The following is a 17,352-nucleotide window of genomic DNA, read 5'->3' on the forward strand; positions in this document are numbered from 1 at the left end:
CCACGTGGATGAAGGAGAGGAGCTGTCAGCCAAGCTGATGTACATGCTGGGGCTCCGGAGAGAAGGGAGCAGCGGAGCACAGAATGGCTGCACAGTGGAGAAAAAGGGGCAGCAGCGGCGGGGGGCAAGGTGTGCTGCGCGTCCTTGGGACAGGCAGGCTGTGGCACAGCCATCGTTTTGAACGCTGTCTTCAGTGGGACTGGACTGAATCATCTTCAGCGCAGAAAGGACCCATGTAACATAGTACAGCCAGAGGATGGCACGGGTCATGTACCTGTGCGTTGTTTCTCATCAACATCTGGTGGTAACCTATTACCCGTAGCCCATGGGGAAACAGCTGGCTTGGCGTGGAAATTTTTCTGGCAGCCTCTAATCTAAGACAGAATAGTAAGCTTTGCAGGAAATGAAGTTTATTTTCATCTGTTTAATTATGAAGTCAGTTCATGAGAAGGAGGTGACATGTTTAGGTTGCTCTGCTATTTCAGTTGTGCAGGTAGTGCCCGAAAGACCTGTTAAAAAACCGTCATCCTCTTGTATGACATCTAGCTCACAGGCAGATATGCTGCAATGGCAATAGTATTTGGGGGTGCTGCTCCATGTTGGCTTTCTGAAGGCTCCCCCATTTCCAGTTTCTATTCACAAAGAGCTAACTTCTCTCCAACACGCATCTGAGCAGCTATTCTGACTCCTAGAAGAACTGAGCAATTACTATCAGCTTGTGTTTATTAGTACATCCATTTAAAAAGTTGGTTGGTAAACCTGGGCCATTCTTTTGTAGTGACTGCGTGGCTACGGAAATGGGAAAGCAGATGCTAACCAGTCTGTGAGGCTGGCTGGGAAGGTGCATGTCATCACTGCGTGGCGCGGCAGAGTCGACAGGCTGTGAAGCCAAGTTAGGATCAGAAGCTAGGAATGGGTCTTCTGCACAAATGGCTCGTCTATACTATTTGTCTTACCGAAAAACCCCGTGTGAGGGTCCTTTCAATTGCCCCAAAGAGTCTTCAAGAAGATTGTCTCTGCTTTTTATGAAGGAATCTTACACAGGAAACTGAATTTTGGGCGCTTTTAAATGCATGCCTTAAAGCTTCACGCAAGTTGCCAGGACTGTGGTCGTTACTTTAACACCTCCAGTAGGGCAGGATTTAGAAGTGTCTGTTGCATGGTTAGAACAGTTGCTGCCCAAGGTGGGCATGTTAGTGTTAGCCATTAATGCTGCTCGTAATGCTACTCCTAACGCTACTCTTCTTTTACATCTCTGTGACTTTTATTCGCAGAGCTTTAGAACTCCCCAGGGTCCCTGACGGAGAGCGCTGCTGGGGTGCTTTGCCTGTATTCTGCCATTACAAGTTTTCACTTGTCCTTCTTGCTGCACACGCCGTAAAAGCAAAGCAGTCTTGCGTGTCAGTACTGAGCGCAGCCCTATGGAAAGCAATTATTTAATTTTGAGCAGTTATTTCTTATTTCCTCCTCTCATGTTGATCATTAGCATAGTAATACAGGCTGGTCTAGGAATTTCCTTGCGTCAGAGTAAAATTCCCAGGCATTCGTTATCCCTTTATGATTTCAATTTCCAGTACCATTGGGAGGAGGCAGCGTAGATGTCCCTGAAATACAGAGGTATCAGTGGGAGCTTTTGGTAGTTATTTTAGCAGTGAAATAACGGCAGGAAATCTAATGGCAAATGATTGTAGACTTGTAGGCCAAGAATGAACTTACTTGTGCTTCACATGTTGTCTCCTAACACAGCAGAGGCATTGCAACATGGGTCTGCGCAAAGGTACGTTAAAAGACCTGAAGATGTATGTTGGCGAAGAAAATTCCCCCAGCTCCTGTGTCCTAGTTCTATGGAAGAGGGCACCTCTAAGTGTGGGAATGCCATTGTATTTTTGGTCATATTCATTGAAAATGTCATCACTAGCTGCAAAATATTTTCTAGCCTGTTCTTACTTGCATCACTGTTCACGGCTTGGTTTGCTCTAAAAATAGAGTTGTACTTTTAACGTGTTGGGAACTGGGGAAGCTTCAACCCCTACACAGTCATTCTCCTGTCTGAGCTCAGGAAACCTGCGCGCAGACACAAGTTGATGAGTTTAAAGTGAGGTCTGGAATGAGGACAGCTATAGTTTCGCCACAACTGAGCCGGCTGAGTGAGTCTACCGGGTTTTGCTAAGTGAAAATCACTTTGCCTTCGTGAACACTTTTATTGTTAGACTGGTCATCCTCCTGGCTCTTTTCTACAGATTTTTTTTCTTTCCTGTTTTGCTCTGTGAGTAGAATGCGTGTGTTTTATCAGTCCTCTGTCTTGGTATTCAGTAAATGCTGTGTTATGATAAAGATTATGATAAATTATGGCACTAAGTATAGTAATAAATGTAGGCATAGTGTATGTAGGCTATTGTGGAAGAAATTCATTTCTGTTCTGCGGTTTGAAAAAAAAAAAGAAGGAGTCATGCATCTGGTTTATGTAGAAATACCCTTATCACCCTGTGGTATCGCTTTATTTTCAGATGAAAAAGCCATAGAGTTTTGTGCAGGAAATCCTTTGTTATGGATGGCATTGTCCAAATTAATCAAGTGATAATGGAAATAATTTAAAGTTTAGAAGTAGAATAATAAAATCATGGAAGTTTTTTGACGAGTCTCTTGCACTGATGACTTACAACTAAGACGTTAAAGCACGGCAAGCAGTGAATTTGAATAGGTATGCATGTGAAGTGCCTTGGAATCCTAATCTTTGAGTGTACATGTAAAGAAAATAGTTTTAAGAAACGAGTCTATTCCTCTAGCCTAGCACGCTGCATTTTAAGGTGATTTATAAACATTTCTCTCTACTGAGCATGCTTGATTTTAAGGTAATTTAAAAATGTTTCTTTCAAAGGAGTCTTTGCCTTTTGGTTGGTGTCTGTTGTAAAGTGTGCTGGAGTACACACAGACATGCAAAAAGTGTAGTATGGGAACACTCTCCTCTTCAGTAGACCCAGTAATTTCTAGTACTGGTGGAGTTTAGAGCCCGCTGGCATGTACTCATGCTAAACATGTTTACATTTTTGAGGAATCTAGTGCATGTTCTGGGATTCTGTGAAGTTATATTCTGCTCCTGCTCCGGGGGGAATGTATTGGCCATAGGGCTTTATAAATTGTCACAAAATGAGCAGTTAATTCTTGACATCTGCTGTGCTGAAGTGACTGCCAAGTTGCGTTGGTAGTTGGCAAGGAAATAAATATTGATAGACCCTAGCAACAGGTACTCCTGAGAACTCTTATTCTGGGAATGCTTAGGCGGCGTCCAGTGTTATTAATGTTGTGATAGCATTTCAAATTTATTTATAGGATTTGTTTGTGTCTTATCACCATCTCTCAGAACTGGAATGCATGAATGGGCTTTGCTGTGCGAGGGCATAGACATGTGTATCATTCAGCCTTCTCTGGTGACTCATTTCGACATATAACAGATGCTTCACTGGCCAAATCTCAGGGGTAGTTGATGTGCACTGATGGATGACATCGCACGTATGTGCTCATATCTAGGCTCTCGTATGTTTGCTATCTACCCTATGTTGGAATGACTACTCCAGAGCTATGTACATGTAAGTGCATCGGATACAAGAATTTCTTTCTTTTCAGTAACACACTAACAAAACATTCATATAGAAGATCCTCTGAGAATCCACCAGATAAAATTAGCTTGCTTATATTGTGAAAGCACTAACGCTTGTGAGTGCTGTAAGTGAGTAATTTTATGTTCTCATTGCAGAAATTGAGGCCAGAGAAGCCTGCGACTGGCTGAGAGCTGCCGGTTTTCCCCAGTACGCCCAGCTATTTGAAGGTATGATCCCAAAGACTTGTCAAGCAGCTGACACTAAATTCAAGTAGGATTGTTTACATAAATAATATTTCAGAACCCGACACTTTTAATGGAACACTTCCATACTCTGTAATATCTTCATGCAAACCTGTAGAAAAATAGTAACCTGGTGTGTGTTCTTGCAGAAGTGACATCTTAATTAGGTCAGCATGGACTCAGTAGCATTCTGTAGAGGACCAAATCTTTCCTGGTTATTGTCAGACTGTAACTCAGCCAAATTTCTGCTTTTGTGATTTTTAGTTGCTTATAATTTTCTCAGGCTTTTTTCCTTGGAGTCCTTGAGGTTTTTTCCAACTCACTGATTGCAACCAAAACTCATCTAAGGCTTCTCCAGCCTGTGGTCCTGAGCAAGACTGTACTAGTGGTGTTTTGAAAAAGAATGTTGGAAAAGTCATCTTGCAATCATAAGTTTTTAAAAGATATAGTGGCAGCCAGCCAGCCAAACAATGCAATTTCAGCATGTTTTCATGTTCTTAAAGCTACAAAAGAGTGTTCATTACTTGTGAGGGGAGATATAGATTTGCTGAGAACTTGTATAATTTTCAGACCATACTTGTGCTTATGCCTTAAAAGGCGTTCTTCTTTAAAATGTGTTTATTGTTGCAAACACCGAATGTAATAAAAGCTAATCTATTTTTATGAGAAATTTTATCGAAGAACTACAGTTAAAAGAACTAACAGTAACTTCTGCCTGCTCTCATTCCCACCTCCCCCATTCATTGCAAAATTAAAAATTGGATCTCAAGCAATAGAGGCAAATTTGAAAGCTGTATACTATGAAACATGATTTCTCATGGAAATGTTTCCTGTTTGACTACAGCAGATTTTATTACATGAGCTGTCAATCTTACAGTTTGTTGGAAATGTCCATTGTCATGCTTCTGGAAAATGAAGCCTCTGTATTACCTTGCTGTTCATGCAGTGTCTTGACTAGGTACATTAGGCTTAAAAAGTAAGCCAAGAAAATACTGATGGATCTCACTGGTTCCCTCATCTGCAAGGCTAAATCTCAGAAGCTGAAACATTGGACTCTTCAGCTGGTGTATCCATTAGCTTCAAGCACAGCACGATTTGTCAGGCTCACTACGCCTCAAAGAGCATATGGCACGTGCCGCATTGTACCTTACCACCAGCAAACGCTCATGTAAAATACTCCTTCTTTTATACTGTACTTGAAGGCAGGTGCAGAGAACCTAACTAAAGCAAAACTTTAATTTTCTATTTCTTGGCTACAGTGCTTGGTCGTTGCAAGTTCCTGGAAAAGCAGCAAATGCTTGTCTACCTGTAACTAATACCAGCAAGCAGATACTGACATTTATTCTCCCGCTTGCTCTACAGAACTGATCCTCACTTACTTAAAGGACATTTGTGTGAATATATAATTATAGAAACAGATTTAGATTTATTTCACCTACGATAAATATGTTGCAAAATTCAAGGTCTTTGCGGTTATAACTCAGATTTCAGATGCAACTTCTTTGTTTACAGATATGCAGTTTCCTATTGATGTAAAAACTGTGCGGAAAGATCATGAATTTTTAGATGGAGATGCGATTGAATCACTATTCAGGTAAATGATAATTCTGAGTCATCTTTAACACCCCCAGGCTCCATAGTTATTTGTCATTCATCGTTTCATGCCTTAGTTTTTGTCAGAGACTAACAAAAGTCACCAATGCTGCGACTGAAGGAAATCGCTTAAGCACATACTTTAGTGCCACTGAAGCTGGTTGTTTTAGGAATTTAAAGGTACAGTAAGTGTATGTCTGCACGTCTTCTTCAGCCAAGGTCTCAGTGACGTTATATTTTCTGTGATGTGAAATGTTTGCAGGCTGAGAAAGAATAATCAGTTCCCTGCAAGCATATGGCAGCACGACAGTTTGCTCTTTAGAATTGCATATTACAGCGTGCAGGGATTTCCTCTACCTAGTGAGCTTCCCCAGAGCTGTTCCAGGAGAAAAACGGCAACACTGATCTGCCCAAGAGATAGGTTTTCTGTTTTGTTTTTCTGAATATTTTTTTGAGTGAGAAGCAAAGGTATTAATTTGAAATTATTGTTTTGCCACAGCTGTTCACAGCACACAAGTGAAATTGCATCGTCAGTGCAAAGCCAAACTCTTTGGACTTTCCCCATGTAAGAGAGCTAGGATAGTGTAGATGATGATACATTCTACTTTACTACTTGCTGCAGTTCTTGACGCCTTCTCATTATGGGACTGTTTAGCAGGTGAAGCGACCTCCACCTACCCATGGCAGGAACTATCCATGCCACGAACTATCCGTGCCACACCGCTTTGCCGATCCAAGGGACGCAATAAGAATTTCTAACTCTCAAGGGACCGGAAAGTTCCTCTTCTGGCAAAGTGGCCTGGTCCTTTTCTGTATTGTTCAGTCCCCTGAATTCAAATTCGGCTTGTAAGAGGAGCACCACCAAGAGTTGTCTGCATATGCATCTCTAATGCAGAGCAGATATTAGGGAACTTCGGGTATATTTTGTTTCTTGATACGACTTGTGTCCCGAGTGTTCCTCGAAGGCTGCCAGTGTGCCTCCCTGTGGATGCTGCATATTTGTTTGACAGTTAAGTGAACGGCTATTTTGGGGCCTTATTGATTCCACAAGTTTTAATTAAAATGTTAGGTAATAAAGTCCTTCCAAGGATATAGGTTAATGTCTTCATTTTTAAATTTTTTTTTAAGAAGAACACTCAGAGTTTCTTTCATTTTCAAAATCTTCAATAAATAACAGTTTTTCACAATCATTAAAGCTCATCTTATGACTTTTAATTAACTAACTGATTAATTATGGTCCTCTTCTACAATTTTAAAAAGGCAGAAGGAGCTGTGAACATCATGGGGTTGTTAATTGGCGCTGTTTTTAGCAAAAAGTATGGCGAATGTCTAACAGAATGTCAGTTTTTGACACCAATAATGAAGGCTCCATGATAGAAGTTCATAACTAGTTTGGGGCATGTTTGTTATCAAGAAATAAAATAGTTTAAATTTAAAACTTCTGTCTTTTTTCTTGTACCCAAGACGGTTGAACACATTGAACAAGTGTGCATCAATGAAAGTGGAAATAAGTCATCAGAGGAAACAGGTATGTTTGTAAAATATAGTTAATTATTTTCTCATTAAAAATGTGTGTAGCTGTTTTTAAAAGGCCTATGAAGGTTTAGCAATTTCTAAACTTTTCTTTTTATTCTCTTCCATCCTGCAAAGCTCTTCCATTTGCATTCTCCACTGAAAAACTTAGTGATGGAGATTGAAATGATGTAATGTTCATTTGGTAACTTTGTAGGTAAGGGGTGGGCTTTGAAACAGTTTTTAAGAATAATTTGACACTCATTAGTGTCCAATAGTTGCACCAGGGACCCCCCTCAGCATGTCTTTTATTGCTTTCCTAAGTAGTTTCACATCTTAAGGCCTGGAAGTGATATTCTCTCTTATTGACTAAAGGAAGGATAAGAAATTAAAATGGACAATCCAAATAGCATCAGCTAATGTCAAATATCCAGCCAATAGAAGTTGGATAGATTTTAGCTGTGCTGGCTTTGTCCTCTCCTCCAAAAACTACTGTAGCATAAAACGGAGTTATAGCCCCATCTTGGCTGGTTAACACCAGGACTGTAAAGCCTCTTAGGTACCATGGATTAACTGCAGGACCAGCAAGAAAATAACGTCATCTTTTGCAAAACGTCTACTTTTTTGGAAAGTTCCACTCTGCCATCAGGGAAGAATGGGGCAAGAGAGGGTCCACAGAGAAGAGACGGGTCATTCCTGTCTCTCTAACAGTTTGCTGGCCCGGCGCTCACTCAGAGTGGGGACAATACAGCAAATGGAGCACCTGGGGCAAATGGCCGGTGAGGCTGAGGTCTCCAAGAGGGTGCTGCTACAGTCCCACAGCCCAGTGCTTCTTTACCTGAAAAAGGGTAAGTTTTGGTCACAGAAGCGTGACAGAGTGTTTGATTTGTTTGGCTTTAGGAAAGGCCATGTAAACCCAATACAATTATCTTTCAAAGCAAGCCCTTTGATTTGCTGCAAAACAGAGTTTTTCATCTTCGGATCAAATCTGCCATCTTTTCCTATGGTAAACCTGCCAAATTTGTCAGCATGTTTTTCAATTAACAGAACATTGCTCAAGGCAGACCTTCAATAACTGAATGGTTACATTTCTGTATGTTGGTCTTGGGGGTTTTGGAGGTAGGCAGAATATTGAAATCTCCTTTTTTGTTACATTTTTTGGTAATTTAAGGTATGTCAAACTTTGCCCTTGAAATGTACTTTTTTCTTTTTTCCTTCTAAGAGCGATGACTCTGAAGATGATGAACCTTGTGCAATAAGTAACAAATGGGCTTATGAGAGGTGCAGTCAGAGATGGTCTCGTATCAAGAGCATAGAAGGTTTCCCAGGAGAGGAAGGTGCTAGTGCATCAGTCCCAGGCAGTCCAATAGTGAAGAGCATCAGCAACGACGATACCGTCTTTCTGGATCATGGCGCGAAACATGATGTGTCCTCAGTTCACAGTACTAGCAGTGGTGACAGTGACATTCTTAGCTTCCCAAAACCATTTGAAGATGTGGAAACCAGCACGAGTTCCTCAAGATGTTCCTCAATTAAGGTGGCTTCACTGGTCTCTACTTTTAGTTGTTCTCCTCCTCCCAGTGAATTTTTAAATATCACCAGTAAGGAGAAGCTTTTGGATAAGTCACCATATAAAAAGAGGAAGAGTCTTCTAAAGAAAATGGAGAAGTTGCACTTAAGGAGCTGCAACTTCAGGAGTGGTCAGTCAAAGGCCAAACCCATAATAAGTGAACCTGTTCTTCTGGAAGGACTTAATGAAGAAAAGATGAAGATGTTGAACTGTGTAAATATTTCTGACCTCTCTGGCATCCAAAGAAAGAATGATTCTTCCTTTTCTCCCCAGAGTTGCAATAGCTGCAATCAGCCTGAAAATAGTAGCCCAGTGAGCACTCCAAGTCCTGTTACAAAACCACGAAGCCACTGTGAAGGAAGCAGGGTGTACGCAGAGGACTTGGATTCTAGCAAGCTCTTGCTGGGGAATGATCCATCTCAGCAAAACCTGAAAAATGACATGAAATTACAAATGAACCAGATGTTTCAAATACCACAAGGCCATAAACTTGGCACGTTCCCCAAAGCACTTACAAACAGCTCCCTGTCTCCAGTAGACGACTCTTCCATCAACTGGAGAACTGGGAGTTTTCATGGGTGCAGGAGGAGGCGGAGCAGAAGCAGTTCCAGGGACTCCAGAGCCCCCAGGAGTCCCCTTTCATGCACAGATAACAGGCTAAGTGTGTATGACAACATGCCCGATATTGAACTTGATAATTTGGAGGCAGCACAAGTTGGTGATGATGATGTTTTTTCAGAATTGAACAATGTTATAGAAGATGTCAATGGTCTCAAGAAGTTGGTTGATCAGTGGACAGAGAAGTTCTCAGAAGATGGGGATTCCGACTTTGCCAGTGACTTGACCTCTTTGTATCCATCCTCGCCTAAAGAAATCTGTCTTGAAACAGAGGGCTCGGAAGATAAGAGAGCGGACCTCCCAACCACTGAGGGAGAGAGCAGCTGTGAACTGGGCAAGGAGATCAGTTCTGCAGACTTGGCATATGTGACGGACTCTAAAAAGACCAAGAGGTCAGCCATCCTTGGGTTTCACTAGTAGACTGCCCCTTGGGAACCTTTCCCCATTGATTCTCATCACTCAAAATGTAATTGCTTTTCCAGAACAAAGTATTCTTAAGTACGTCTGTTCTGGGTAGCAGGGTCTGCACCGGTGGTTCCAGCTACTGCTGGTCTGTAGGCACTCTGGTATCTACATCTGCTCTGACCTCTGTTGAAAGTAGAGCGCTCATAATCTGCATGAGCACTTAGACATTTGGAATCAGACTTTATGGCTCGCTTGTGGTGTTTCTTATTGAAAAATTTTGTATTGCCAGAGTAGCTCCTGGATGAGAAATACCTTGTTTAAATGCAACTGACCATATGGTGTTTCGGAACCGCAGGTCATTTAGAGTCCTAGGTGCTTCACAAATGCAGGCAGAAGACTAACAGGGGCAACAGAAATAGTCCTAAGCTTAAGCAATATTTATCCCATAGGCACGGGAAGCAACACTGGTCTGTGGAAGAGACCGTGACCTTGGAAAGGCTTTCCATCCAGACTGATGGCCAGTCAGCTGCCCAGCTAGCCCGGACACAAAAGCTGGCTTTGTTGAAACTCACTGCTTTAATGGACAGATACTCCCCTTCCACTAAGCAGGGCTGGAACCGGTAAGTTGTTTAATATTAAAGCGACCTGTATTGGGAAGAGAGAATTTGATGTAAGCAGGTGAATTGCCTTGTCTGCCTAGATTACATGTGTTCAAGACGAGGAATTTCATCCCGTTAACTCGCTGGCAGTTCTGTGGTTATTTCAATGGCTCCAGGATTTCCCCTGCTATGGGCTGTACTTTTGCTCCTCGATGGTGGTCATGTTGTTACTGATTTTAAATCACGGTATAGTTTCTCTGTAAATTTGCCCATCTGCAGGGCTTTGTCATTGTTTTAGTTCAAACAGGGACTCGATGCTGAAGAGATGGATTCTCAGCCCAGCTAGCTCTCACCTCAGGTCCTGCGGTCTCTGTGAAGGACCTCTGACAAAGTCACTCACTCAGAGGACTTCTTAGAAATGTCAGTTAGCACCTTGCGATAGGGATCTGGTACTTCAATATAGAACGAAGTGAAAAAAGCCTGCAGTGTCCTAAAGGGATGGACCATATTTCGCATGCGGATGCTTTATTAAAGCTAATTTCAGTTTTGAAATGAGAAAGTTGTTCCTGCAATTGCACTTAATGATTTTTTCTCTATCTATCTATCTATCTTATGACGCTATGTGTACAGGCATGTGGCAGAATTTGGGGTTGTGGCAAGTATAGCTAAATCCTTTCCCGTGCATGTAACTGAAGTAGCAGGGGGAACTGTGCTGGAGAGCTAATAAGTTGTGTGCACTGGTTTTTGTTTTCAGGACTATACCAAAGTTCATTAAAAAAATAAAAGCCTCTGACTACAAGGACAAAAATGTGTTTGGGGTTCCTTTGCTTCTGAATGTTCAGCGAACAAGCCACCCACTGCCTAACGGCATACTGCAAGCACTGGACTATTTAAGAAGCCACTTTCTTGACCAGGTATGAACTTGAGGCAGCCCAGAGCAGCTCTGGACCATAAATGGGTCTGCTCCAGGGAACCAGTCTCTGTTTCCAGCTTTTGCGAGGGACTTTCTTGCCTCCTAAGGCTCTGAATAGGCAGAAAGGTGTAGGTCTGAGCAGGTGGCCTGTGCGGAAGTAGCAATGCTGTTTCCTTCTGGGAATATCTTTAGTCCTGTGTTGTATTTTTGTGCCTTGCCTCACTGAAATCATCTGCAGTCAGTTCTCTTGGTGCAGGCAGGCAAGCTGTCTTGTCCTGGTGAGGTAGCATGTCTCTGCTCCCGTAGGAATTAAATCTACCGCGCAACGTTATTCCCTCGGTTCTGTGGTCGCTGGTAGTGCCATAATGTGATAATTAATCTTGTTTCAGCTGAAATGTACCATTAAGCAGCGATAAAACATATTAGAGCAGCTACAGGGCCTGTAACATCTTTTTCTGGATCTCAAATCCATTTTTATCCACTAAGTGGAGATGTGTGCATAGCAGTGAAAGTGTGTGTTGCGTATGCTACTTCCGTAGCATAGTTGCAGAAATGAGAGACCTGGTGACATAATACGTATTAGTTAAAGAAAGGGCTTTTTTTAACCTGTGCTTTGCAATTGTATAGGTGTGTAAAATCGTGCCGAAGCACAAAAATGTGTGCATCCTGTGAAGTTACAATGCGGTTTGGTGGCACATACTGGAGCGCGAGCAGTCTGTTTCTTATGACAGCAGTGTGTTTCATTTTGAGGTCCTGGTGTCTATTCAGTTAATACAAATACACCGGTGAATGCAAATACTGTCTCAGTGGCACACTGTAAAACTTTAGGCAGAAGCTTTGTGAGGTCGTGTTCATGGGAAACTTCTAAATCTAGGTTTTGTCTGAAACTCAGTTGACATTCTTATTAAAAATAAAATCCTAATTTCCCTCAGAATAGCAATTGCCCTTTGCCAACCTGTAGGCATATTAGATGTATCATCAGATGTGTCAGATGTTACATCGGAACGTTGTGGGTCTCACAGTCTGAGTTTGTTTGCTGCAGCATGGGCATCAATGTACATTTGCTTTTGGATGAACACACATTGGTGCATTAGAAACGTGCAGTTCTAATGTCTGAACACAGCCGGCTCAAGCAAACGGACAGATCCAATAGTAATAATTTTAAAAGTCAAAAAGAGTAATTTTGCCTTAAATAAACAAAAAGCAAGCCGACAAACGTGAAAATCGGTACGTCTTTCACAGCTGGTTCTGTGGGCATCAGCCGTGGTTTGCCTGGGAGGGATATCTGTGCTGCTTCTAATGATACAAAAATATTTTGGTGTTAGATCCCACTACCGTAGGGTCTTAGCTATCAACAGGAAAGTGAAGTGTCAATTATTTGTCAGAGGTTTGATTCCTGATGACTCCCCTCTTTGTCTTTAATATTTTCTTTTACCGGCAGGTTGGCCTGTTCCGAAAATCCGGTGTTAAATCCAGGATTCTGTCTTTAAGAGAAATGAATGAAACCAACCCAAACAACGTATGTTACGAAGGACAGTCAGCATTTGATGTGGCAGATATGGTGAAGCAGTATTTCCGAGACCTTCCTGAGCCTATCTTTACTAGCAGGCTCTGTGAATCCTTCCTCCACATCTACCAATGTAGGTAACAAAAACTGCAGTTTTCCAGTTCCTGGAATATCTTAATATCCAGCTGTACAAGGCAGTGGCAAGACTAGGACTAGTGCCATGTCCCTTTGTAGTCAGAGGAGACAAGTCAGGCAGCAGGATTCTGAAAAGAGGAGCTCATTGTGGCTCTGGACTTAGGAGCTTCACATCTGCATGCTATGGACCAGCTGTTTCCTAACACTGTGTCTTTTCTGTTCTTTGAAGGATGAGTGTAGTAATAACATATGTTGTAGCAGCCCTCCTAAACCCTTTTTTTAAATGGTCATTTCCTTCTGCAAAATTAAGAAAGAACATAGTTCATGGTATGTTCATGGTATGAAGTAGCTCCTTGTGCAAGAAGTCATGTTATATTGATGAAATTTCTTTGCTAAGATGCCCAAGCACAGTTGCTGTGAAACGCATCTTTGCCTGGAAACGCCAGCAACTTTCTGCCTGTGCTCTCGCTGTTACTATCCTTGAGGCTCAACCTAAAAAAGAAAGAAACGTGAAGCTGAAATCTTACATCGAATGTAGTGTTACGTTTTAAACAGGTTCCATCTCCAGTACTTCGCCCTCAAGGGCTTCACTTTCAAAAAGCAGCTGGATCGAGGAAGCTCCTTCTTCTTTTGAGAAAAGGTTTTGAAAGTCAAAGTATGAGATTTAAGAGTGGACTGGTTTTCAGCCTGTTTATGTGACTTTTATTGACATGACTACCTGAGCTGCTGCTGTCCTGTGTATGGTGTAGTTTTGTGAAAGTTTGGTTGGATTTTATTTCTTAACTTGCCAGACTTCTAGAATTTTGTCTGAAAACAGTCTGTTTATTTGTCTGAAGCAAGTTTTCTTTTTGCATCCACAAATCCTTTGTGTAAGGAGGTCCACAATTCCCATGTCCAATGGATGTGGAACCATTTTCTTCCGCTTATTAAAACCTGGCTGCCACTGTCTGCTTTGGTTTGGTATAGAAACAGCAAATGACTGAATTCTACTCACCCTACTCACTCATCTTGTGCCGCATGTGACTTGAGCAAGTGCCGAGATTAAATTACTATCTTTTGGAGATGAGAAGGGTGCTGCTTTCACCAAGAAGCATGTTTTGTGTGTTCGGTGTATGGGCTTCTACTTGAAGGGAAAGAAAAGTGATTTTCTACTCTTTGTAGTGATAGGAGGATGCATGGCAGGATGAACCATACCTACCCTCCTGCAGAAGCTGTTTGGGCACACAGTCTGGGTTTTAGTGTGAATTAAAATCTGTTGGCAAAACACAGTTCTGAATTGAGTTATCTGAGAGCATCTGTTCTCATCATGCCTGAAGCTGAAAGGAAAAGACAGTAAAGTAGCTATCATCTGCTCAAAAGTGTCATTCCAGAGTAATACTTTATGGGGAGACAAGCCCTTGCTTGGATTGTAACCAGAGCCGGTTCAGGGTAAGTTCGTTAGCATGGTGTTCAAGATAAGATAAATTGCAAGTCAAGCACCAGCATCACTGGGTGTGAATGTGCATCTTGACAGGCAATAGGAGAAAACGGCGCTTGTTAGATGTGAGTGGGATAATGGCCTTTGCCTTCTCTGTTGTGAGCTGGTGACAGGAAAATGGATGAACCTACAGTCTCGATGCCCTGCTTGGGACTCTGTTGATGGATGCTTCCTCCGCAAGTCACGTGGGCTTTTCATAATTTTTTCTGTTTTCAGACGTGCCAAAGGATCAGCAGTTTCAGGCTGTCCAGGCTGCTATTCTCCTTCTCCCAAAGGAAAACCAAGAAGCTTTGAAAATCCTCCTGTTCTTTCTACGTGATGTGGTTGCTTTTGTAGAGGAAAACCAGATGACCCCAACGAACATTGCTGTCTGTCTTGCACCTTCTTTGTTTCACCTCAACAGCCTGAGACGGGATAGTTCCTCCTCCTCCACTAGGTATTGGCCTCTCAATGCTGGCACTGCAGCTGTCCATAGTGTTCTTTGCCGGAACAATGGTTTCTGTAGCTGGCCTAGGACCAGCGTCTGCTTTTAAGGAAGGGCGAAATAGCGTATGTGTATGTGTGTTTGTCGCAAATACGGTTGTTCAGGTCCGGCAGGAGCCGACCACCGCGCACGCAGCGCATTGTCCAGCGCAGAGGGCAATGGTGAGGCCCCGTTGTCACGTCCCTGGCTAGTCTGCGTGCGAGCTAGCCTGCCTCCCTCGCAGCTGCCGTACTCTTTGCGGTTGCCCACAGGCCCAGCTGCCCAGGAGCCCAGCATGTGGCCCGCTGTTTGCGTGAAGGTGGTGCTGGCCATTGAAAACGTAGCTCCTGCACTGGCAACCTGAGCCCAGATGCAGTTTTAAGGCCCTGCAGCTATCTATCTGGCAGATTGTAGCAGTCGCTGGCACCAGTTCTGCTGGGTGATAAGGGGATCGCTCCTGCCAAACCGAGCCACAGGGATTCTGTAAATTTATCTTAATAAGTAAAAGTATCTGGGTTGCATAACATCCCCTGTTTGTACGTGCAGGCAGGAAGGTGCCCTTGGGCCAAAGTAGACAAATAATCTCTGAGAGCATTCATGCCTTATCTGGTCTCCTGAGGCAGCGCTGTTTGCTTTACTCCATGCTCCTGTGTACGGACAGACACAGAACAAACAGGGTGGAAGAGGACAGCTGACTTTGATGGAAACGTTGTGCACCCATCAGAGTAGTGACTTCATCGCTTCACATGGGGATCTGAAGATGAAGACTAGTTCCAAAGCAGAAGCTGTCAGATGTGCTGTTGGCATCTTTCAGGCTAATAACACAGGCTCTGGGTAGCGCAGAGAGGGGAAAGAAAGCGCTAAGGACCTTTCTTTTGAATGGCACAAAACACCTGGAAATGCCTGGAGCCTAGGGCTGCCCAGCTCTCGCTGGGCTGAGCCAGCACGTGGCCAGGAGCCGCGTTGGTCATTGCAAGAGAAGCTGGGGATGCGGTGGAGCTCGCTCTTTAGTGGCAGCACGTCCTTCCTGGATTGCGGTTGTGTTTGAGCACCTGGGGATCATACTTTGAGAGCTGTACCTCTTTGGTTTACCTAAACGTTATGCTGAAACACTAGGACCCAAAATAGAAACTGAGTTTTTGTTGTCACTGTTTAGGAGCCAGGATGCTTTGAAGCTTTAGCTTCTCCGTAACTGGGCATTAATGCCGTAGTGCAGGGTTCTGACTTCAAAGGGTAGCAGCTGACAGGCCTGACTTTGAGGAGCAGAGGCCTCTTATCTTCCACCCAATTTTCAAGCCATTTGGCAGGAACGAACTTGACAGAAATGCACATAGATAAAAGTATCAGAAGCCAAGATTACTGATGTCATATAATGAATATGAATTAAAAGCGGGGACTGTTTTTGAAACGTGTTTGGTGTGGTTTGAGCTAAAGGATTTAAAAGCTTCTGCATAGGCTTTACAGGGTATCAAAGAGGTTCGGTATGTTGAAGGCTACGCACAAATCAGTTGGAGTCATGGCTGTCTTTGGCCAAGTGTGTGATGATGTGTTTGGGGAATAAAAAGCCTTGACTTGCCTTTCTTGGGCATATGTTACTACTGGTCAGTAGTGCCCAGGGCACTTTCGGGGTGTGCTGGGACAGAATAATGCTGTCCGTGGACCTTGCTGCACTAACGTGACATGAGCCCCTACATGGCACGTAAGGGTCCTTCAATGCAGTGTGTGTGTGTGTGTTTGCTGAAGCTGCTGGTTTCCAGTCCCCAGGCAGGCCAGCCGAGTAGGCATGTTATACTTGTTGTTCACGGCATCTTACTCAGCCTTCCTTTCGCCTTTCCCTTCTCCGCAGGTCTAGTCAGAGGAAGTGCAGCTTGGGGAAGCCAGACCAGAGGGAGCTGAGTGAGAACCTGGCAGCAACGCAGGGCTTGGCCCACATGATAATGGAGTGCAACAGACTCTTCCAGGTACATCACTTAGTTACTTTACTTACTTACTTGCTGTAGCAAAGCAAAAGCCCTGAGCAGCCCGGTGCAGGTGAGCCTGCTTCGAGCAGCAGTTTGGGCCAGAGCCCTGCAGAGGTCCCTGCCAGCACAGCTGTTTGAGCCTGTGGTAGGTGTGAGTCCTGCTGACTCCAGTACAGAGAAAGTCAATGTCACTGCAGATTTTCCTGCCACTATTTGTAAGGGCTGTGAGAGCATTCCTCCAGTTCTTCCTCCAACCTGCAACTGTTATGGCGGTTTGACTTCCTGGGCTTGGGGCCACCTTAGAGAGTACTTGTAGGGCAGAGGCTGTCATATGCTCTTGCAGAGGGAGGCCCCAGCGAGGACCGACCATCCCTTGCTGTGGGAGTGGGTTAACGAGGTTTTTGCTGCTGGGGCCTGGCCGGAGCAACAGCCATACCTACGCTTGGCCATGGACCCCAGTAATCTGCACCTGGACCTTGACCCACAGACTGACTTCCCGGCTTGACCTCGGCCTTTCCTCGTCGTTATGGACTTGCCTGGTGGTCACTAGGCTGTGGCTGACCCTGGTTGCTGTTGCTGGACCTGATCCTGACCTCCCTTGCTGACTCACCTTCCTGGCTCAACCTTGGACCACATCACCATGGATGTGTCTGACGATCTGGACTCTTGGCTGACCCTGGCTGCCATCCCTGGCCTGGCTCAGGTACCGTGGGATCGGGCGGCTGCCCTGCCAGCCCTGTTATCCCACTCAACTGCCA

General features: G+C 43.8%; 1 protein-coding gene across 1 annotated transcript; it reads left to right on the forward strand.

The window, feature by feature from the left end:
* Positions 1-1,761: 1,761 nt before the first annotated feature.
* On the forward strand, positions 1,762-17,099 carry LOC104626265 (rho GTPase-activating protein 7-like). Its single transcript, XM_010294143.1, has 11 exons — positions 1,762-1,777; positions 3,737-3,826; positions 5,354-5,435; positions 6,899-6,962; positions 8,169-9,530; positions 10,020-10,159; positions 10,893-11,052; positions 12,493-12,691; positions 14,387-14,606; positions 16,480-16,594; positions 16,938-17,099. Exons 1-11 carry the CDS (start codon positions 1,762-1,764, stop codon positions 17,097-17,099), a joined length of 2,610 nt encoding a protein of 869 aa, XP_010292445.1.
* The last annotated feature ends 253 nt before the right edge of the window (positions 17,100-17,352 follow it).

Source organism: Phaethon lepturus, unplaced genomic scaffold (assembly GCF_000687285.1).
Source record: "Phaethon lepturus isolate BGI_N335 unplaced genomic scaffold, ASM68728v1 scaffold42010, whole genome shotgun sequence".
Taxonomy (NCBI): Eukaryota; Metazoa; Chordata; class Aves; order Phaethontiformes; family Phaethontidae; genus Phaethon; species Phaethon lepturus.

What these genes read in the sequence shown, in the direction of transcription:
- LOC104626265 (XM_010294143.1), top strand. An exon ending in CTAAAAAGACCAAGAGGTCA is followed by an intron (nt 9,531 to 10,019) that starts GCCATCCTTGGG and finishes TCTGTGGAAGAG; the next exon opens with ACCGTGACCTTGGAAAGGCT. An exon ending in AGTTCCTCCTCCTCCACTAG is followed by an intron (nt 14,607 to 16,479) that starts GTATTGGCCTCT and finishes CCTTCTCCGCAG; the next exon opens with GTCTAGTCAGAGGAAGTGCA.